Source organism: Lissotriton helveticus, chromosome 7 (assembly GCF_964261635.1).
Source record: "Lissotriton helveticus chromosome 7, aLisHel1.1, whole genome shotgun sequence".
In the NCBI taxonomy this organism is placed as follows: domain Eukaryota; kingdom Metazoa; phylum Chordata; class Amphibia; order Caudata; family Salamandridae; genus Lissotriton; species Lissotriton helveticus.
Window position 1 is genome coordinate 130,783,104 of NC_136068.1, and position 22,680 is coordinate 130,805,783.

At 47.2% G+C, this 22,680-nt stretch overlaps 1 protein-coding gene across 1 annotated transcript in view; it reads left to right on the top strand.

Annotated features, from left to right (window-relative positions):
• Window positions 1-715: 715 nt before the first annotated feature.
• SDCBP2 (syndecan binding protein 2) overlaps window positions 716-22,680 on the top strand; it is a 44,577-nt gene continuing 22,612 nt past the window's right edge. The window contains exons 1-4 of the mRNA XM_078651706.1: window positions 716-872; window positions 17,828-17,908; window positions 20,310-20,391; window positions 20,990-21,090. Of these exons, the coding sequence (XP_078507832.1) occupies window positions 17,858-17,908; window positions 20,310-20,391; window positions 20,990-21,090 (234 nt within the window). The 5' untranslated portion in view covers window positions 716-872; window positions 17,828-17,857. The remainder of the gene's footprint in view (window positions 873-17,827; window positions 17,909-20,309; window positions 20,392-20,989; window positions 21,091-22,680) is intronic.

Below are 22,680 nucleotides of genomic sequence, written 5' to 3' on the forward strand. Positions count from 1 at the left end.
GGTCCTGTCAGTTGATGCGATAGCCCATGCCTGTGATGTGATGATAGTTCTGGCTGGTGATGTCATAGCCCTGGCTGGCGATGTTGAAGTCCATAGTGGTGATGTCATAGACTTGTTTTTCTTTTATAGTTTTATATAGCACAAACTCGACCCGAGGGTATCAGAGCGCTTTACATGAGCATCGGTTGCATTATAGGTGAACACATTAAGTTTTAGGCACGGGGAGATTAAGTGATTTGCCCTGAATCACAGGATGGTGAGCCTCCCGCCAGACTCGAACCTGGTTCCCCAGCTCTAGCCGTTAATCCACATCCTCTTCCCTTGAACCTTGAGGCTCACAGCCTGGTATTATTGTTATTTGTACTCCTCATTATTTTATTTGTTTCTCTTAATTGACTGTGTTGGAATCGGTTTGCACCACATTTATTCAGGCGAAACCACACCAACAATGCTAGTTTCTAATGTCTCAGAGTACAAGGTAACCCATGCAAGGTGGAGAGGCGAACAGCAAAGACAAAAGGAGGCTTGCAGAAGTCTAGCTCTCCCCTTGCAACCCTCACATCCTCACTTTTATTCTCCACCTCACTTGTATTCTCCACCCTTGATACATTCACTCTCTATTCGCACTTTTCCTCCTTACTCCTGCATTGCCACACACATCACTCTCTCCCCCTCCCGCACTCTCTCTCTGTCCCCGCCCCGACTTCCCTGAGCTGTGACCTCATCCTCCCCTTGTGACTGCGACCAGCTGACACCGCCCTCAGACCGAGAAACGGGAACTCCTGAGCTCTGATAAAAGGCTGAGCACTTCCTGGTGGTGAAGCAGGAGCGACCGACGGACAGAAGCAGGAGCCCCGTGAATAACTGGACAGGTAAGGGGAGCCCTGTCCCCAAAACCCCTCTTTTACGTCGTGTCTGGAGACCTTGGGATGCCTTCCTCTCCTGCCTGTTCCACTCGCCTTCTTGCTGTGATCACCCGGCCCCCACCCCCTCCATCTCCCGCACTGCCTTCCTCTCTCTCTGGCATCAGCAGGCCTATTCGGGATGTGTCGCATCTCGAGTCTAGGACTTCTTTTTAGGCTCGTCTGTAAACCCTCGGGACCTCCTTCCTGTTTGTAGGGTGTTCTGCGATGGCCAAGATACGCTCTTCTGTGCTTAGGGTGACCTGTAATACCTCGAATTATCTGCCATATTATGGGTGGGGGGGTCCATGGCGCCTCTGATTCCCTGCCCTTTTCTAGGTGGGCCTGCAAGGCTTCTGTTTCTCTGTACCCCTTTTATTAGGGCCTGTAATACCTCTAACATTCTGCCCGTTTTATAGGGTAATCTGCAATGCCTCGCATACCCTGTCCGTTGTAATAATGGGGGGTCTGGGGTGCCTCTGGTATCCTGAAACGTGTGGACCGCGGTTTGTAATGCTTTTGATGTCCTGCCATGTATATAGGCTGGACAGTAATATTTCTGATATGGCGATCACTTGAAATGTTGGTGGCCTTTAAATGTCTCTGATACAAACATAACAGGAGAGCATTACAGACAGTCTTATCCAGGGAGAACATAACACCGTTTTTCGAGAGGCATCTCGGAGTGAAGTAGGAAGTAGCCGCCAAGGGACGCGCACCTCGTACTCAGGTGACACTTTGGAAGTGTGAGGCAATGTTGTGCTTTCCTTGCACAAGCGGTGTGTGCGGTGGGGGGGAAATTCCTGCCCTCTCAAAGCCCAAGTCAGCGGGTGACGCACTGACGTCACGGCTGAAACTCGTGGCTTCTACGTCACAGGGGTGGGGCTGTAACCAAGGAGACCTGGAGCTATCCAGTGTCTGGCTTAGTCACTGCCACTCAGATGACGTCAAGGAAGGAGCCCTGGGCTTCTACGTCACAGCAGGGCCAGTGTCGAGGGAGGCGTGTAGGTGACGTAGTGACTGGCACCAGATGACGAGTAGGAAGGAAGTGAACCCGGGCTTCTACGTCACAGCGGGGTTCGAGCAAGGGAGACTGATGCTCCTGTGTCAGACACCTGGTGTATCCTTAGTTCTATTTTAATTCCAAAGTGACCGGTGTCGCCGATACTGCCCCCTCCTTATGAGGTAGGCTGTGTTCAGAAAAGCTTCTTTATTTTTAACAGCGTCGTAGACGGGTGCCTATTATTGCCATGACCGTGAATCAACCCTGTCTCATTCTGGGTCCACTTTTTAAGGTGGCCAGTTGTGCCATGGTGTTCTTGCCTATTTTTACTTGCTATAGCCCCAATATTGTCCTAGTTTTAAGTTGGTGTAATATATTCCCCATACTCTCTCTCCTCCTTGCAAGGATATCTCTGTTTATAACCTTGGTAATCTTTAATCCTTTTGTATGGTAACCAGTTGAACCATGTAAAAAACGATAGACCGATCGTAAAATTACTGTTAGTAAAATTAAACTCGTGGTTTGTGAATTTCAAAAAGATAGTGCATTTATAGAAAGGAAAGTGTAAGTTCACCTTTGTGATCAGGCCCTTACGGGTAGAATTAGTAAAATGTACACTGGGCAACGCAAAAATCAGCTGTGTTGCGTAAACGGACAAAAATCTTGAAGCGATATGTTTACAACACTTCACGCACTGGTGATGTCAGCAGCCACATAAAAACAATTGTTATGCGAATATGATGCCAAATGTAAGTTAGAATTACGCCTTCGGTCAGGGTGAGTAGTAGTCAGTGTGGTGAAAGGGTTGCATGACCTTGGATCAGCTTGACGGAGATGAGCGGTGGATGGGCTCTAAACAGAAGACAAGGTGTGGAGTGGGAGCAAGCACCTGTATAGGCCAACACATGTTGTTTATGCCTTGGATTAGCATGTTTTCCATAGTGGTGGGTCTTCAAGCCGTACTTCTTTGAAGCAGCTTCTAATCGTAGGCAGAGCTAGGTGGTTTTGGATTGGCTTAAATGAAGCAATTCTTTCTGTATGGGGTGATCTCTGAGTTGGAGCATTGCTGAAACAGGTTAGAAAATGATTTGATGCCTTCAAGCCAGCTTCATAGCTTTTAAGTTTTGCCAAGACCTTGAATGAGTGTGGCACAGAAGATAAAGGCGATCACTTTGGTTCAAAATTACTTAGATGATTCTTGGGCTCTGCCACCAAAGAACAGTAGCACTGTACTTGTTCTTGAATAAGCGCAACCTGCAGCTTCCATCTTGTTTTGTGTTTTGGAAAGAGTGAAGACAGTGGTTCTCGGTTCAGAAGTTCTGTTGCTGTTCTTCCCAAGATACATTACAGGTTGGTTCAGTAACTCCTTATTTTCCCTCATAGAGGAGTTGAGGTAGGTTTTAGGCACTACAGTTGTATGACTCTCCTCACCCGCTGCGAGGCACTAGGGTTAACGAGAAAGGCAGGTCCTCTGTCCCATCAATGAGAAGAACTTCTCAACGTTTCCTTCATTGTTTTTAAGATGGTTTGTTACACTGCTTATACTCTGTTCATTTTGAAGTATGCTCTGTGTTTGACATTTTAAATTCCCTTTACCATGGCCTGTACTTCCTTGATATTCATTTCAGTGTGCTTTGCCTTATCCCTGACACATTCCTTCATTCTAGCTGTTACATTCTCAAATCTTCTGTCCTAATTCTAAGGCACCTGTTGTGTTCCTGATAACCTCTCCTCATTTTAAAGGTCCCTCTTGTGACCAGCACTCTCTCCTCTGTCTCTCTTATGCTCTTTCTTCTGAAAGTGGTGCTCAGCCAGTGACATGTTCCTTGAATGCAGTCTATTAATCAGCCTCCTGCAGGGAGAGTGGTACATGTGTGTAGGTCTGGCTTGATAGTGCAGTTAGACCTATTGTTACCAGTACTTAGTATGAACATGTTATTACCAATTTTTAGTATGGGTTTTGGCTGTGCCCAAATAAAAATATTTCTCTCACATCATGCTGTTTGGTATATCATTACACTTTCTATTTAGTGCTTGCATTGCAATGCAGGAATAACTATTTTACCCTCCCAAAAGTACTTTAAATTATTACATTAAAATGATTATCTTATAGATGCATGGCATACAGAAAATAATTTTTTGTTTTTACATTGCAGCAGGCTTTAAAAAATATTTTACCCAGGGCCCAACATGTAAGCCTGACCTATTGACTTTGCCAAAGCTTGTTCATCTCATGGGAATTAGTGTAGCTTGCTCCGTAGCACCATATTTCTTGAACAAATTTGGAGCAATTTAGTAACTGTTATGAACAAAATATAGGTATTAGGAGATTAAGTGGGGTGAGATGGTAAACCTGCTCCCCTACCCAGAGAATTGGGGTTACTTGGTGTAGTATATAAACTGCATGGACCCTGATTGGTACATGGCGGCTGATCATGGCTCGGCCCTTGCATTGGTGAAACTTAGTCTATTTTACTTTTCTCACCTTCTTTCACCATCTAACCTGCACAACACCACCATTGTATGTTGTTTTTCCTACTCGGATGTGGTAAAGACAATTCTCCAGCACTATTTATCTATTGTTTTCATGTGTCAATATACACCTTGTTGATTTTTACTCAATTATAAATCCTTTTGGCCCTGGAGTAGACGGACAGCCAGGTCAGTTGAAGAAGTAGAGTTTAAGGACCTTAATTGTTAGTTTGAGTTGTTTTTCCGAAGGCCCCTATAATTTAAGAACACAAATCACGATTGCCCATTTAGGACTGTACCCCCTAGCTAGAGAGATTTGGGTATTTATCAAGCCAGATTAAAGCAACATTTTTCACTCTGGTAGGAGAAATTTAGGACATTTATGAGTGAGCTGGTGCAGCAGTCTTTCTGAGCCAATCATAGAACAATCCAGCATCTTTCTTTGGTAATAGTACGGCTGTACAGGAAGACCGGGCTGGACTGTTCCCATGGAGCACAGGGTCAAGACTGATTTGCATATGGCCATGTCTGAACATGGGTGGCTTGGTGAGCAAAATAACGATGGATTAAACCCAGATCTGTGACTGGGGGTGAATGTTTTGCCATTGTGCAACATTCAGTCCATCATCTTGTGTGTTTTGCTGTTCACCCTATGTGGGAAGGGTATGCCCAGACGTGGGTCCCTTACACACTAGGCCACTGGAGTCAAGCTATCCTGGCTGAAGACGGCTGATAGCCAGAAACCGGTCCTAGGATGCTTGATTCCGGTCCAGGGAAGACATGGCTTGGCAGTTCGGGCTGGACTGTTCCGATGAGGCACAGGGTCAAGACTGATTTGCATATGGCCATGTCTGAACTGGGGTGGCTTGGTGAGCAAAATAACGATGGATTAAACCCAGATCTGTGACTGGGGGTGAATGTTTTGCCATTTTGCAACATTCCGTCCATCATCTTGTGTGTTTTGCTGTACAGGAAGACCGGCTTTGTTTCAAAGAGGACCAACTAGGCCAAAAGGGTTGGGCGGATGGAGAGCTTGTATGCTCTGGAAGACTGGGAAGACCACAGGGATTAGGATGAACAATAGAATTAGTAAGACAGAAATTGACCTGTTGGTTCTGTAAGTGAAATCGCACTTTTGAGTCTGGAGGGATTCGGAGAGACAGTAGATGATGGAAATTCATAAGAGGACTTGTAGGTCTAAAAGTGAAAAAAATAGCAGTAGGTCCTAGAAGTGGATGAGGCTTGTTAGGTTTAAAGGAGGAAGCAGGTAGGTCTCGTAAGTTGAAGGGGTAGGCAATTCTATCAGAGGATGGAGGGCTAGTAGGCCCAAGACTGGACATGATTGATCAGTTGATGGACTAAGACATCAGTGCCATGAGTTTTACTCTTGAGAGTGACCGGTAGGCTAGTTTATTACGGATGACGGATAAGTTGAAAGGAAGCCGGGTCTGGTAGTTCAAAGAGTTTGGGATTTATAGGAGCTGGGGAGATTTAGGAGAGACAGTAGACATACAAAATCAAAGCAGAACTAGTAGGTCAATGTGAGGAAAGAGGATCAGTGGGTCCCATAAGTGTAAGGGTATCGGTAGGTCTGGGAGTGGAAGTGGGAACAGTAGTTCTTGTAAGGAAGCAGATAGGTGTCGCAGAGGATGTAGACAGAACCAGAAGGTCAGTGGCATGAGGGGTAGGCCAGGTAATAAGGGCCAAACTGTAGTTCAGATAAATGAAGGAGGACTAGTAGTTCTGGAGGGTGTAGGACAGGGGTCTCCAACCTTTTTTGTAATAAAAGCTACGTCTGTTCAATGAAAATCATGCCGTGCTGCTACTATTATTTGTGTTGTTCAGTGACCACATAAGACAAGATTATATTAGTGTCCACCTTGTGTAAGCAGGGTTCACCTCAGCGCATTAGGCAGGATTGTTAGCAGTAATGCAAAAGAGATTTATTAACTTGGAAGGCCTCTTTAAGGTTAATACATACCAGCCCTAGTTGCAATGCCAATGGAACTAAAGTAATAACGCCTCCTCAGCACTACATGATTTATAACTCAAATTTCATCTTCAAATATACTTTGGAAGTTCAACCAGGAGCGGATGTGGCCTAACGGCTAGAGCCGTTGACCTTGAAGCTAGGGAACCGGGTTAGAGTCTCGGCAGGGACGCTCAACATCCTGTGATTCTGGGCAAAGCACGTAATTTCCCAGTGCCTAACAAAAAAAAAAATGAATGTGTCAGTCTGTAATGCAACTGGTGCTCATGTAAAGTGCTCTGATACCTTCTGGTCAAGTTCACGCTATATAAAATCTATGGGGGAAAAAGAAAAAAAACATGTTTCTCCAAACATTGGCTAGATCATCTCCAATACACAATTTTTCATTTTGGTATACATTAGTTAATTAATCCATACAAAAGCATCCAACTTAGTAGGCTGGGCTGCTCACGGGAGAGCTACTCGCAGGTAGCTGGAGAGCTACCAGTAGTTCACAAGCTACTAGTTGGAGAAGTCTGATTTAGGGGAACCCGTAGATGTAGGAAAGGAAAGAAAGATTTGTGGGTCAGCAATAGGAAAGGGTGGATCAAAATGTCCGGTATGGCTTGAAAGGGTAAGTCGGTCGGTGTGGTGATATGAATGGTAGGTACAGGGACCACCGATAAGTTGGAAGGGGGTGGAGACGGGTAGGTCGAAGTGCATGGGATTTTAGGGGAACTGGGGAGAGTTAGGAGAATATACTATTTAGTCTGTATTTCTGGTAATGTGACATAAGTGAAGCATTGTTTGCATGCACAGACTTGCCACATTAAAGCAGCTTTCTGGTTGGCTGTGCCGCCCCGCCCAAGGTAGCCACTGGAAACTTCTTGCACATTTTTAGAAACGTCTTAAATGGTGGTGAATTCCGCATTTTTCCAGCAGAAGTCATAGGAAGAGCAGAAGTCCAAACAAACGCCAGGCACCCGAAAATAACAGAGTACCACCTGTCCACCCAGCGAGCGCCTCCCTCAGCCAAACAGAGGGCTCACTGTAGGCGAATCTCAGTGTGACCCTCGCAGCCCACAGAATCCAGCCTGGAGTTGTGAAAGAGGCCAGAGTTTGCTTTTTTTCTTAATCGTGATGTGCTATTACTGGCAGAGCTTGACTGGGTGCTTTCTGTTCTGCATTGTCAGATTTAACGATTATTGTTGTTACATCCTGGGCACAAGAGGGTGGTGGACCTTGAAAACTAGAAGTAACTTCTAAGCTTCCCGCTTTTTCACAAAATATGTCCAGTCACGCTGTGAATTTATGGTACGTGGGGGACATATAAAAATGTGATATTGTTTAAAGTGCTTGCCAAGCCATTGTTTGCCTGTAGCTTTCTTGCCCGTGCAGGTCTCTCACACTGCCAGCAGTGCTGGCTTTTCACACTGCTGCTCACCACTGGCAGCTGCACACACTACCCACCAGTGCCGGCCTTTCACTCTGCCCACCAGATCCAGGTGCGGACACAGCTCATCAGCGAGAGCTCATCACTAGGCACTAGCAGGAGTTCCCCAATCCACCTACCTGCAACATCTCCTTCATGCCACCAGTGTAAGCACCTCACACTGTGTGGGCGAGTTCCTCATAGTACCATGATTGTAATCTCCTGCGACTTCACAATCGTGAATGGTCCTCGCTATGTTACTGATGTGAGTTCCTTACAGTGTGCACTAGTGCAAGCTCTTCAGGGTGCCACTAGTGCGAGCTCCTCGCTGCTCCACCATAAGCTCTTCTTTCTCGCCCTGCTTACTAGTGCAAGCTCCTCAGGGCGCCACTAGTGCGAGCTCCTCGCTGCTCCACCATAAGCTCTTCTTTCTCGCTCTGCTCACTAGTGCAAGCTCCCCAGGGTGCCACTAGTGCGAACTCCTCGCTGCTCCACCATGAGCTCTTCTTTCTCGCTCTGCTCACTAGTGCAAGCTCCTCAGGGCGCCACTAGTGCGAACTCCTCGCTGCTCCACCATGAGCTCTTCTTTCTCGCTCTGCTCACTAGTGCAAGCTCCTTAGGGCACCACTAGTGCGAGCTCCTCGCTGCTCCACCATGAGCTCTTCTTTCTCGCTCTGCTCACTAGTGCAAGCTCCTCAGGGCGCCACTAGTGCGAGCTCCTCGCTGCTCCACCCTGAGCTCTTCTTTCTCGCTCTGCTCACTAGTCAAGCTCCTCAGGGCGCCACTAGTGCGAGCTCCTCGCTGCTCCACCATATGCTCTTCTGTCTCGCTCTGCTCACTAGTGCAAGCTCCTCAGGATGCCACTAGTGCGAGCTCCTCGCTGCTCCACCCTTAGCTATTCTGTATCGCTCTGCTCACTAGTGCAAGCTCCTCAGGGTGCCACTAGTGCGAGCTCCGCGCTGCTCCACCATAAGCTCTTCTTTCTCGCTCTGCTCACTAGTGCAAGCTCCTCAGGGTGCCACTAGTGCGAGCTCCTCGCTGCTCTTCACTGAGCTCTTCTTTCTCACTCTGCTCACTAGTGCAATCTCCTCAGGGCGCCACTAGTGCGAGCTCCTCGCTGGCTCTTCACTGAGCTCTTCTTTCTCGCTCTGCTCACTAGTGCAAGCTCCTCAGGGCGCCACTAGTGCGAGCTCCTCGCTGCTCCACCCTGAGCTCTTCTTTCTCGCTCTGCTCACTAGTCAAGCTCCTCAGGGCGCCACTAGTGCGAGCTCCTCGCTGCTCCACCATATGCTCTTCTGTCTCGCTCTGCTCACTAGTGCAAGCTCCTCAGGATGCCACTAGTGCGAGCTCCTCGCTGCTCCACCCTGAGCTCTTCTTTCTCGCTCTGCTCACTAGTGCAAGCTCCCCAGGGCGCCACTAGTGCGAGTTCCTCGCTGCTCCACCATGAGCTCTTCTTTCTCGCTCTGCTCACTAGTGCAAGCTCCTCAGGGCGCCACTAGTGCGAGCTCCTCGCTGCTCCACCATGAGCTCTTCTTTCTCGCTCTGCTCACTAGTGCAAGCTCCTCAGGGCGCCACTAGTGCGAGCTCTGCGCTGCTCCACCATAAGCTCTTCTTTCTCGCTCTGCTCACTAGTGCAAGCTCCTCAGGGTGCCACTAGTGCGAGCTCCTCGCTGCTCTTCACTGAGCTCTTCTTTCTCGCTCTGCTCACTAGTGCAATCTCCTCAGGGCGCCACTAGTGCGAGCTCCTCGCTGGCTCTTCACTGAGCTCTTCTTTCTCGCTCTGCTCACTAGTGCAAGCTCCTCAGGGCGCCACTAGTGCGAGCTCCTCGCTGCTCCACCCTGAGCTCTTCTTTCTCGCTCTGCTCACTAGTCAAGCTCCTCAGGATGCCACTAGTGCGAGCTCCTCGCTGCTCCACCCTTAGCTCTTCTGTCTCGCTCTGCTCACTAGTGCAAGCTCCTCAGGGCGCCACTAGTGCGAGCTCCTCGCTGCTCCACCATATGCTCTTCTGTCTCGCTCTGCTCACTAGTGCAAGCTCCTCAGGATGCCACTAGTGCGAGCTCCTCGCTGCTCCACCCTTAGCTCTTCTGTCTCGCTCTGCTCACTAGTGCAAGCTCCTCAGGGTGCCACTAGTGCGAGCTCCGCGCTGCTCCACCATAAGCTCTTCTTTCTCGCTCTGCTCACTAGTGCAAGCTCCTCAGGGTGCCACTAGTGCGAGCTCCTCGCTGCTCTTCACTGAGCTCTTCTTTCTCACTCTGCTCACTAGTGCAATCTCCTCAGGGCGCCACTAGTGCGAGCTCCTCGCTGGCTCTTCACTGAGCTCTTCTTTCTCGCTCTGCTCACTAGTGCAAGCTCCTCAGGGCGCCACTAGTGCGAGCTCCTCGCTGCTCCACCCTGAGCTCTTCTTTCTCACTCTGCTCACTAGTGCAGGCTCCCCAGGGCACCACTAGTGCGAGTTCCTCGCTGCTCCACCATGAGCTCTTCTTTCTCGCTCTGCTCACTAGTGCAAGCTCCTCAGGGCGCCACTAGTGCGAGCTCCTCGCTGCTCCACCATGAGCTCTTCTTTCTCGCTCTGCTCACTAGTGCAAGCTCCTCAGGGCGCCACTAGTGCGAGCTCCGCGCTGCTCCACCCTGAGCTCTTCTTTCTCGCTCTGCTCACTAGTGCAAGCTCCTCAGGGCGCCACTAGTGCGAGCTCCGCGCTGCTCCACCATAAGCTCTTCTTTCTCGCTCTGCTCACTAGTGCAAGCTCTTCAGGGCGCCACTAGTGCGAGTTCCTCGCTGCTCCACCCTGAGCTCTTCTTTCTCGCTCTGCTCACTAGTGCAAGCTCCCCAGGGCGCCACTAGTGCGAGTTCCTCGCTACTCCACCGTAAGCTCTTCTTTCTTGCTCTGCTCACTAGTGCAAGCTCCTCAGGGCGCCACTAGTGCGAGCTCCGCGCTGCTCCACCCTGAGCTCTTCTTTCTCGCTCTGCTCACTAGTGCAAGCTCCTCAGGGCGCCACTAGTGCGAGCTCCTCGCTACTCCACCGTAAGCTCTTCTTTCTTGCTCTGCTCACTAGTGCAAGCTCCTCAGGGCGCCACTAGTGCGAGCTCCGCGCTGCTCCACCCTGAGCTCTTCTTTCTCGCTCTGCTCACTAGTGCAAGCTCCCCAGGGCGCCACTAGTGCGAGTTCCTCGCTACTCCACCGTAAGCTCTTCTTTCTTGCTCTGCTCACTAGTGCAAGCTCTTCAGGGCGCCACTAGTGCGAGTTCCTCGCTGCTCCACCCTGAGCTCTTCTTTCTCGCTCTGCTCACTAGTGCAAGCTCCCCAGGGCGCCACTAGTGCGAGTTCCTCGCTACTCCACCGTAAGCTCTTCTTTCTTGCTCTGCTCACTAGTGCAAGCTCCTCAGGGTGCCACTAGTGCGTGCTCCTCGCTGCTCCACACTGAGCTCTTCTTTCTCGCTCTGCTCACTAGTGCAAGCTCCTCACGCTCTTACCGGTGTCCATCACATCTGTGCATGAGCATCAGAGGGGAGATAAGACTCCATGTTGCTCCAGTTCCTGGTTCTCTGGCGACAGGAGAGGGAGTTGTAATGAATGAAGAGACGGTAACTTTTGGAAAGCAGGCAGTGCAGCAAGGAAGTCTCAGCACTGAGTTCAGGAAGTGTAGGATCCTCCGATGTGTAATCATTACATTTAGATGTTAAGATATTGGGGCAACTGTATGAGAGACAACTGCAAGCTCAGGGAGAAGTCTGCCCTCTCCCATGCACAGATTTCAGTACAGCAGCAGGCATTACTACTGCCCGCTGTGGTGCACACGAAACATGGGAATTTGACAAATTGAGTTCGTTCACTTTGCAGTTCAACCGCTGCCTACTCTATAACTTATCAAATTGCTGTCATAAGCAAACTATACAACAGAATTGAACCCACAGGAGGAAGGCTGGAGTGTATGGGTTTGTGCTAGATGATAGCTGCACTCCCAACCCAAGGCAAGGAATGTCAAAGTAGTTCTGGCAACCTCGATGGACATACTCTGAGGACTCTAGACAGACATTTAGATTCCCTTTCTACCACCTGTGTCTGAAGAGTCTGACACTAGGATTCTCTGATGCTGAATTAGGCAAGTGCTGAAGAAGCCAGTGCTTCCGCAAGGCCAGCGTGGCTGGGCCACAACTAGTTGCAGCTCTTTTGCTCCGGTCGTGTGATGGCAAATGCCTCAGGCTAGGGAAAATCCTGATAGGAAACTAGCTTTTCCTAGCCTCTCAGTCATTTCATTGGCATTGGGCGGGCGTTTTGAGTTCTGTCTGGTTTAACTAAATGGACAGTCTGTTGAGTTCTCTCTGGTTTCCCCCACTGGTAAGTCTGCGTTCTCTTCTGTTTTTCCTAAGTGGCAAGTGTGTTGTTGAGTTCTCTCTGGTTTCCATTTGAGCCACTTCTTAGAGTTTGCTCTGGTTTCTGTAAATGGACAGTCTGAGTTCTCTCCGGTTTCCTCTGTTGGTCAGTCTGTTGAGTTCTCTTTTGGTTTTCCTAAGTCGCAAGTGTGTAGTTCTGTTTGGTTTCCATTTTGTCCACTTCTTAGAGTTTACTCTGGTTTCTGTAAATGGCCAGTCTGAGTTCTCTCCGGTATTTTGGACAGTCTGTTGAGTTCTCTTTGGTTTATCTAGTGGCCAGTCAACCTTGGCGAACAGCTTTAGTATCCAACATTGCCATCAGATCACTGCAAGCTGGAATGTGTGAGTTACCACTCTCACAAAACGGCTACTGCACACATTATAGCCCTCATTAGCGAGCCTTTTGGACGTTGCTGAGAACTTATGGGCTCATTACAATGCCGGAACAATCGCCAGCGCCGGGCCGGTGGTGGCGATCGTTCCGCTATAGTAAAGAGATTTACTCACCGCCATTTTAGGATGGCGGTGGGTATCGCGGCGGAAGCAAAGTCCGTCCACTTGCCTTTCCGCCGGTGGCAATCGTTATGATTGCCTGCCGGGCGGAGCAGGGCCACTAATATGGTGGCGGTGCCTAACAGGCTTCGTCTGCCCTATTAGGATGTCGGAATAGACAGGCCTTTCCATGGCGGCGATAGGCGATGCCGCCATGGAAAGGCTGGTGGGGATTTGCTTTGGGGGCCCGTTGTGGGCCCCCTCTGTGGGGGGGGGTGGGGGTGCACTGGGTGGGGTACCCATGGTACCCCCTGCAGTTTTATGCACCACGTGGTAGGCACGGCCATGTGGTGCAAGGTAATGCTGTGCATGCTCTTTTACCATTGCGGACGGTGCCGCAGCCAGCAGCACCGTCCGCGATGGTAAAAGGCCAGGTTGCGCCCGCCAGTATGGCAGGAGCATCCTAAATGCACCGGTGGGACCGCTGCACGTCTGGCGGGCGGTCCTAAAACCATTATGATGGCAGGCGGACTGGTGTCTGCCTGCCATCATAATGACCCCTTAGAAATCAATCCTCACATTAGCTGGGAGCCAATGAAGTGATTTAACAGGTGGTTTTAAGTGTAGATGGTCCCGTAGGACCAAATTTATTTTGGCCACCTGGTTTTAGTCTTTGCAGCCTTGTGCTGAACCTCCTTGGAAGCCTGGTGTAAACAGTATTGCAGTGGTCCAGACCAAGGCTCTTGCAAGCTGCACGCAATGGGGAGTACATAGGCGCAGGAAAATTCTCTGTAAGGCTGTTACTTTATAATGGGTAACATGTTGGTGATCTTAAGTCCCCAAGATCTAATTCAAAATGTGGACTTCCACAGCTTTAGCAAAATAGCTGTGGCGAGTTTTGACTTTATAATCAATCATTGGAGATTTAAATGACCGGGTGTTAAGGTATGGATTAAATGCGAGTATCACACCATTTTATTACTGCTGGAATGAGATAAAGATATTTTTATTTTTGTTAATTTTTTTAAATGGTGATATATAGTGCAAATGAGCCCACTAAACATATGCAGCACTCTGCGTTGCTTTGTAGTTTTGAATAGTATTTATAACCGTTATTGCACGCATGTAGACATTGGACATTCAAATATGTGCACGTAGGTTGCATTTGCTACAAGGGCAGTGGTGCATGGCAAGCATGATCTAATACACACATTAAACCGGTATTGCAATCGGAACTAGGTGGCATGCATGTATGTATTTGGTATTTGTATAGTGCAAGACTGGCTGAATGGCAGCAAAGCACTATACAGGGTCAAAGGCAGAGATGCAATTTGAGAATGATTCTAGGTAGGCAGTGAGGGTTCTGAGAAGGAAGTGGACTATTTTATGCATCAAGAAGTAGTGTCCTTTAAAGAGGTGTGCCCTCAGCTTCTTCATGAATTGAAAGATACTGCCATTCCATACACAGGGCATACAAATGGGGAAGGTCTGTTGCCTAGTTCTTTTTGCCTTCTTACACGTGTCTCGAATCTGATTGTGTCCAGGTTGGGGGTGGACTGAGAGCCACTGGTGAAGTGGGTTTGTTTACATATGTTGCCCATAACTAGCATGTCATTGTATATAACACCTAATACATAATGGCATTAAAGAAGTGGCCAGGATAAACCCATGGAGGCTGGAACCATGCAATATTCTCATGATAACCAGAGTGTGAAAATGATTTCTATCGTATTCATGGTTTGCAAATATATCTTGTGTGGACATCGAGAAAGCCTGGTATGGATCAGGCTCTTGTGGACCTCTGCTGGACACCTGCAGGATGGGGTGCTCAGTGCTGCAGTATGGGTATGCACAGTTAAGTGTATTGGCTTTGAATGGGTTCAAAGTAAATAGGATTATGAGGTGTCCTTGGAGGCTAGCAGTAGGAGTTTGGTTCTCACTTGGGGCCAGAACCTAACTTTTGGAGGCATGGTGAGATGCAGTTTATATATTTATATTCATGAAAGCATGTCGAGTTTAATCTTTCGATGAAGGAAGAGGGCTGTGTGAGTGGGAACTCCCATCAGAAGTGTGCCCAGATCAACAGTCCATATTTGTTCATTGGAAGGCGAGGGTTTGTCTCGCATATGGCCTGGGGTGATCACTGGCTTAACGTGTGGATAGACATCAAAGGTTGCACATGGTCATGAGACTCGTGTACTACACAGTTGGCAGCCCGGGTGGCTGTGAATTGATAAGAAGCTCCTGATCCGAGCACTGTGAGTTGTAGGAATAGAAACCGAAGGCGGATAGATTTTCATGTACCACTGCAGTTAATTTGATACGGTGCTGAAGGAAATGTGAACTTTTGGCCTGACGTCCTCGTCATTTGTCAATCCAAGAGGCTAAGTTTGGATAAAAAGTGCTTGGCACGAGCACTGGAAGACCTTTTGGAAGGACGAATCTTGACAGAAGAGCTACTACTGTCTTTTGTTGAGGTACCATTTGGAAAAAAAATAATATTGAAACTTTTTTCCAGAAGTCGCTGGGGGATTTTGCTAGCCACAGCTCTGGTGTGAGCCTGAGATCCAGACTTAGAGGTACATTCCTAGAAGCATTGTTCAATGGTTTGCTCTTTCTTGAAGATCGGAATCTCAACATGGAGATCTTCCTTATTGCACAAAGTCCTCTTGCCACTGGACACGGGTTGCGTTCTAGGTAGTCGAAGGACAGGAGGTGGGAAGTCTTGTATGTCAACATACCATCCTAAAGACTCATCAGGTCCTTAGGGGAAGCGGAGACACAAGGTTAAGTCCAGTGAGATGTGGTTATTTTGGTGGTTCTTTGAGATCAGCGGCGTGTTGCTCCCCTCTACCAAGGTGAAGTGGTGTTTTTCTGTCAGTCCCAGAAATAGGGTGATAGCCCTTGGTGGAGAGTGCAGGTGTCTGCATTCCTGTTCAAAGGTAAGATCCTACAGATAGATATTATGTGTCTCTGAACTAGTTCTGCTTTCACCCTGCTTTTGATGTGTAAATTGAGCTGATGTTTGAGGTCAAGTACACCGGAACTGGAACTGGAAACGAAACAAAACAAGGGGGGAGAAATTTGAGTAAATTGCTTTTTGCATAATACGGCAAAAATCTGTGAGTTGGAAAACCAACTTTTAGAGCTTTATTTTAGGGTGAAAAGGATCCTCGCATTAGTTTGGGTGGCTTTGGCACACTTCGGTCATGTTCTGGTAGTTTGCGTTGTTCTTGTGCTCCTGTGCTAAATGTTGTCACAAATGCAGCTTAATTACCCCAAGTGGCATGATGGCATAAATTCAGAAACAACGCCAGAACTCAAACTTCCCATAATTATACATGACTACACCAGCCTGGAGGAAATCTCATCTGAGCCTTAACATACCTCCTGCTTTTTGAGGGTTTACCTGCACAGAGAGTGCCGCTGACCTACAGTGCAAAAACAGGGACCCTGGGAAGGAACCTCCCATGTGGGTTCCATGACCTTATAAAGAAACTCGGCCTTCTGCCTTGCTCCTCTATATGGTCACTGAACTTCTCAGCACTTTTCAATATCCGTATAATGTACGACAGAGGATTTACTTTATTCCGTATATAATATATGGTTAGGGATAGTAATACCTTCATCTCCAGGGCCTGGTGAGACAGACATCAAAAGCACGCTTCATGGGAGACTGAGGATTTGAACACTCCCCCCCCCCCCCCCTTCATCCCTTTCACGTGTCATGTAAGCCCCTCTGCTATGTCAGGAGACCTGCAGTCATGGGACAGAAACTGAAGCATAACATACCAACCACCCCTGCTCCGCCTCAATGGGAGCCTGTTCATTCATGTGGTGTGATGGTCATGGGGGTGGGGGCACAGTTCCTTCCGCCCAGCTGCCCTCCTCGCGCGATATTCTCCCTTATATTGCTCCCGCCCTCCTATCTTCTTGGGCCCTCACTTTGGCCTTCTCGCTCTTTCCTACCGGTCCCTTTTACCGCCACATTTTCACCTTCCAGGGTTTATAGTAAAATCACACGACCGTCTCACGCATAACAAGAGACTCAGCCTGACTAAATGTGTTGACGTTTCAAAAAACAAAAACCCACAGTGATGTTTCGCTGTGAGTGGCGTCTCTTTCGTGACAGGCCCCCTCGACTCGCGTTGCGGCACCAAGGAAGTGGGCAACCACATTGGCTTCAAGTTGCACGAGCCTGGGTCCAGGGGCACGCCTTATTTCAGTCAGAATTCAAAAATATTTCCTGTGCTGCTGTGGAAAACATGGCCGCCGTCCAGGGCCTGTAATGTCAATAGTGGTCGAAGCCTCGCCCTGAGCATTGGCGCACTTCCTGAAAGGTCCCTTGGAATCGATTTTGAAAGGTTGCAAGTTATTTCCAAGGAAAATGGGCGTCGAGCGAGAGCGGTCCAGCCTGCGTTCACTTATCTCTAATAAATGTTTGCTTGATGTGGCAGGACAATAAATAGCATCGCCTGATTTTTTTTCTTTTTGTTTTTTCTTCCTCCTGTGACTCCTCTAACTGACCATTCTCTCATTTCACAACTTCCTCCCTGATCTCCTTTGCCTCCCCTCGTCTTTCAGTCTGTCCTCTCACACCCTCGATATTCTTGATGTTTGTAACCTCTTTCTTCCTTTTTCCTTTATCCGTGCTCCCTCCTTCTCCTTACCTACCTTCAGTTACATTATTGCTCTCTTTCTCTCTTCTTTTACTCCTACACCCTTAGTTGTAATTTTGTGTTCTCTTGTATATAACTATCCTCTCTTCCCGCCTCACTAGTCGTCTTCCCTACACTTTTCTTTTTTTATTGCTTCCTTTTTTATCTCCTCTGCTTTCTTATACCACCTTTCCTTATCTTTCTTTAATTTCTCACCATATATATCCTCTTTACATCCCACTCACATTTCACCCACACTCTCTTCTTTTATCCATTATCTTCACTTTCTTCTTTATTTTTTCTACTAGATACTCTCTTCCCTTCTTCCTTCTACTGTTCTCTCCTCACCAATATGTTTCTTTCTTCTTTGCATCTGTCTGATCTCTGTCACACTCCTGTTTTTCAATGCATGCCCGTGCTCTGTTCCCTTTCCTGCTTACTCAGCACTTTAACTTCTTTTTTTTCTCTGACCCACTCTTCATGTCCTTGGAAAGCGTGGCCTGATGTTTGTTTCTTTGCTTTCACAGATTTTAAGACCGTCTCTAGAAGTACCCAAAATGTCTTTGTATCCATCTCTAGAAGACCTGAAGGTTGACCGAGTCATCCAGGTAATTGTGAAGCTTTTTTCTCCTGCTCCCATCAGCGCAAGTTTTTTTTTCTGAAGGATTAACTTTGAAGCAAGCAGAGATTGGAGTAGTGTGGTATGCTGAACATATACTACTGTGAGGACAAGGACCTTAGCACTGCCACTGCAAAGGCTTCTAGAGCTCTTGAGTAGGGGGCCACGGTCGCTCAATGGTTTCCGACCCTATCGTTTGGCAGGCTCTGAGAAAAGGTGACTAGTGCTCCTTGGAATATGGATTCACCATTCTCAAGTCAAGTGCCGCTGGTGGTCTTCGGTGGAAGACAACCAGTTTTCCCATCTGAGGGTCAGTAGTAGGATCAAGGTATGGGCCAATAGTGCCCTCAGGCAGGGTAACAGTCCACTAATACTCCTATGCCAAGCAGTGGAAGGATGTGGGTGAGGTCCGCTTCCAGGATTGATCCGTGTGACCTTCAAAGGAGAGAAAAAGTGCATAATGTGCTCTTTAAGACGTTTCTGTTAAGTTTATGCTGCGTGGGTAAGTGTGCGCAGGGGACCCTCTTTACATTGGACTGCAGCACGGTGCCTCAGCTAGTGCGTAAAAAGATATAAAAAGGTGATCTATTGTACTACACACCCACTAGTCTGCATCAAACCCCTTGATAAAGATAGCAGAGATAAGTCAAAGTCTCACTTATTTTCGAAGTTTAAGGTCTGTATTGTACAAACGGGGAGACATTTGAATTTAAATATTGTTATAGCTCAACACGTCAACTACTGAACGAATCCCTTACAGCAGTCTTGTCTCTGTGTCACCTGCAATATTGGTCTACCCCATTCCCCCTTCCTCCAGTCCCATTGGGATGTCCTGGCAGCAGTCAGTGTATCTGAACATCTCTTGCAGAGTTAGATCAGAGTGCAGAATGCAGTTGCAGGATTCACCCCTCTTGGGAGCTTCCTGCCACTTGAGGTGATCAGATGTATTTTGAGTTCCTCTGCACCTTATTCGGCCTCATTGTGGCTGGTCTCTGCACCCTCCGTCTTTGAGTACGCCTCTGACGTGATGTCTAGCTTCAGGCAATGTGGTGTTTGCCAGTCCCGGTTCTCCAACGTTGCCCCTCACTTTCTATGTCTGGGGCTTAGCACCCACACTCCAGCTGCACCCTTAGGGATACTGTTTTACAAGTTAAGTCATTTTTATTGTTTATTTTTAGAAGTGTTAAATCCTATAAATAAATACGTACAATTACTCTCATTAAAGTGCAACCATACACGCTGTATCATGTACTACAGCATAGAAGAGTTAAATATATAAATGATCCAATACAAACCATCAAATGAAGAAACAAACGTAGCTATTCATGAATATGAAAAAATGGTAAAACAAAATATTTTCAGCTAAAAAGCACTCTTTTATTTTTGGTCCTTGAACAACTGTCTTCGTCAGTGGTTCTTCCATCTTTGGCTTTGCTGTACATTTGCACTTTAGGACTGATTGGTTTCAGTTCAAGTGTGTGTACTAATTCCAATAATGAGAATATTGTAAATAATAATATTCGATTTAAGTGTGTTGAATTTTCCTTGATAGCATGTTTAAGTGGGTCCCAAATTGTGCTGCAGAGCTACTTCTGCCCCCTGTGTCCTAAATATGGAGTAAAGCGAGATGACAGCAATGTATTTGTTCTGAAAGTAGGGACAATTAGAAATAAGCCACCACTAAGGCTTAGAAAACCCACCTAACTACACCAGCTATGTAAACTAGCCGCTTAAAAAAAATGCAACAACAAAAACAGATTGAAGGTGGTTAAAATCACAAGGTTAAACTGTCTGTATATTTCTAAATGTGTTACCACATGAGGAGGCATTTTCCTAACAATGTGTGTTACTGTACTTCAATATGCGAGAAGTCTTAGCTAACATGCTGCTTGTCATTGATGTTTGCATTAAACTTCCACAGGGGAGTTCTTGTGAGTCGTCTCCACCCTTATTGTACCGTATTGTCGAGAGATATGTTCTTAGGTTGTAAGGAGACAAAAATGCTCTGTATCTTAATAATAGTTGCAAACTAATATTTAGATTGGAAAGAGCCATATGTGTAGCAAGTACAAAAACAAGAACTGTGGCTTCCGATTAAACGGATGTGTTGCGTAAGTTGAATAAGGGAGTTGAGACACACTCAATGTGCTTGCCGAAGATTTTCACCAACTGAATCCGTGGTGACTAAATTTACCAGCATTTGCAGGCCAGGGTCGGTTTTATGTCCCAGGTGACACAAATTCCTCTGCTTTATATGTATTGTGTTTTAACCCAAGTTGTACCCAAAGTGTTTCTAACTTTGGAAGAAATGGAATCAGAACACTACTCTTGATACGCAGGCCCCAGGCAACCCTTGGTCAATTATTTTTCGCTCTTTGTCTTTCGTGTAGGCTCAAGCCAATGCCGCTCAGAGGAGTCAGATGCCTGCTCTTATGGAAGCCCCACAGGCCCCACAGGCTGTGGACGGTCCTGGTGAGTACCACCCTCTCTGAAGGGTGACAAACGCCAAACCCAGAGCACACAGGCGGGAGAGCAAAGGAGGGATGCAGAGAAAAGGAAGAAAACCTGCAGATACATTTGAGATGAGCAGAATAGGAAGCAGAAAAGAGGAGTGGATGTCCGCGGCAGGATATAGGAGGGAAGCTAAACAGATGTGGGCATAGAGAAGGGGTTAAAATGGTAGTAAAGAGTGGGCTAAGAGACGGATGAGGGCTGAAAGGTTATTGGAGAAGATTTAGGGGTTATGAGGGTGTGTGAGTAGAATGCACAGGGAGTGAGGGTTTCAGTGGTGAGAGAAGAATAGCTGGGGATGAGAGGAGACAAGATTGTAAGGGCAGCAGAATATAGTTGAATACGTGGAGGAGGGAAGAGCGCGCGAGCAAGGGGAGTGGAGCAGAATGGATGGAGTTTGAAAAGGCTTTTTAAAGGAATGCGTTGTCCAGGTAGAGTGCGAGTGGAGAGCTCAGGAGAGGGTTGGATGGCGAATTGAGGACCTTGGAAAACAGAACTTTTCCTGTTTTAAGTTCATCATCTTGAGTTCAATAACTCTTCTCTTCTTCCTTCCTCTCAGGCTTGTACCCAAATTTGGGTGAACTGTGCAATTACATGGGTCTCTCCCTCTCCAGCGAGGAGGTCCAGATGAACTTGGCCCTGCTACCAGCGGGAGACAGTGTACGTATCTTCCGGTCCACTATTTACCTGTGAAGCTCCATGCCCCCTTTAAGTGGGTTGTTCTCAACACCTACTCTGTTAATGCATCCCTGTACAGTTTGTGCTGCAAGAAGCGTGTTTCTGTTTCAAATTGGTTGTTTCTGGACCTTTAAATGCATTTTGTGTGTTACAAATGATAGGAATCTTGCAAGCAGATACTACCCAGTTTTATCATTCGATGATATTGTACATTTTACACCATGCCACCAAATCGACGCATTCCAGCTGCATACACTCAACACATGAAACCTTAGCCAGCTTTCTCAAATCAATCCACCTCCACCAACCATCAGAGCTCCACTAACAACTTGGTTGCTGGAGGAGCAGCATAGAGCTCACCTCCTTCGTGAACCCCTCAAACATCCCCAGATTGCAGAATTTACTGCTGAGAACTCCGTACTTGCAACTCTCCTTCTGTAGGACGTTTGATGCAGCACTTCAAACTGAAGTTGCTGCAGGATTAAACATCTTGCTCCCGTCCTGTTGCATACCTGTCAGTTCACAATCAAGTCTGCTAAATTCTAAAACCTAGTTAATACTCCTTTAACTGTTATTGTATTTTCTGGTAAGTTTGGGTATATCTGCACTTAACAAACAAAATAATTGGCCTCCTATTGGGATATTTGAGCTCCTCTCCACAATGAGCATTTGGAGGGATGCTTCATATGTACGAGTAGCGAGAGAGCTCTGTCCTTGATTGCCTTGTCCGAAACACCACTCAGTATACGGGGTGCGTTTGGAAGCTTTCCTTCATGCTACTTGTCACAGTTGTTCTAATCAAGACGCCTCTCTCCGTGCGGGCTGTATTCATTGGCTTCTCTTCAATATGAATGCATATTGAGCTTCTCTGTTTATGCATGGTGTGTTCATAGGCTTGGCCGGAATCGCTTTCGAATATAAATGTATTTATATTGTGGTTATGTTTGAAAGGTCTTTTCCTGCTGGTTGTGTTAAGAACACTGCTGTAGTGCATTGAGGATTTTCTCATAGTCATGGAGTTTGGAACTCCGAAGTTTGCTTGGCATGTTTTGAAAAATTATGTTTTACTGGGTGTCCTTGGAGTACATCTCTCCATGGGTTGTGCTTTGTGGCCTTGCACCATGCCTGTTTTTAGATTACTTTCTTCATAGTTGTTTTGCTTGGACGGGCTGTCTTCACACTTGCTTTTTGTGGTTGACCTTTCTTCCAGGTTGACATGCGGCTGGTGTGAGCACCTATATTTTTAGTGCGATGTCTTTAGTGGACATATACTTTACTTTGCTAAGAAAGAGCTAAGCCTCCGTTGTATTAGGCTGGTAGTCTTCTTTGGCAGGGCTTCTTATGACGTCTGTGTCTGGAGTTGCCATTTTCGTTTGCTTCTACGCTCTTGTGCTATGGTGATCGGTCACAGAACTTTGAATCTGATGATGGTGTATGGACCGTGGGTGATTTAGGATGGACAGGTTTGCTTGCGTCTCTCTGCACCTCTCGTCACGCTCTGTATTTAGTGGGGTTTCTTCCTGCTGTGTGCTCAGAGACCTCTCTTTGGAATGGTTGTGATTGGATGATCTC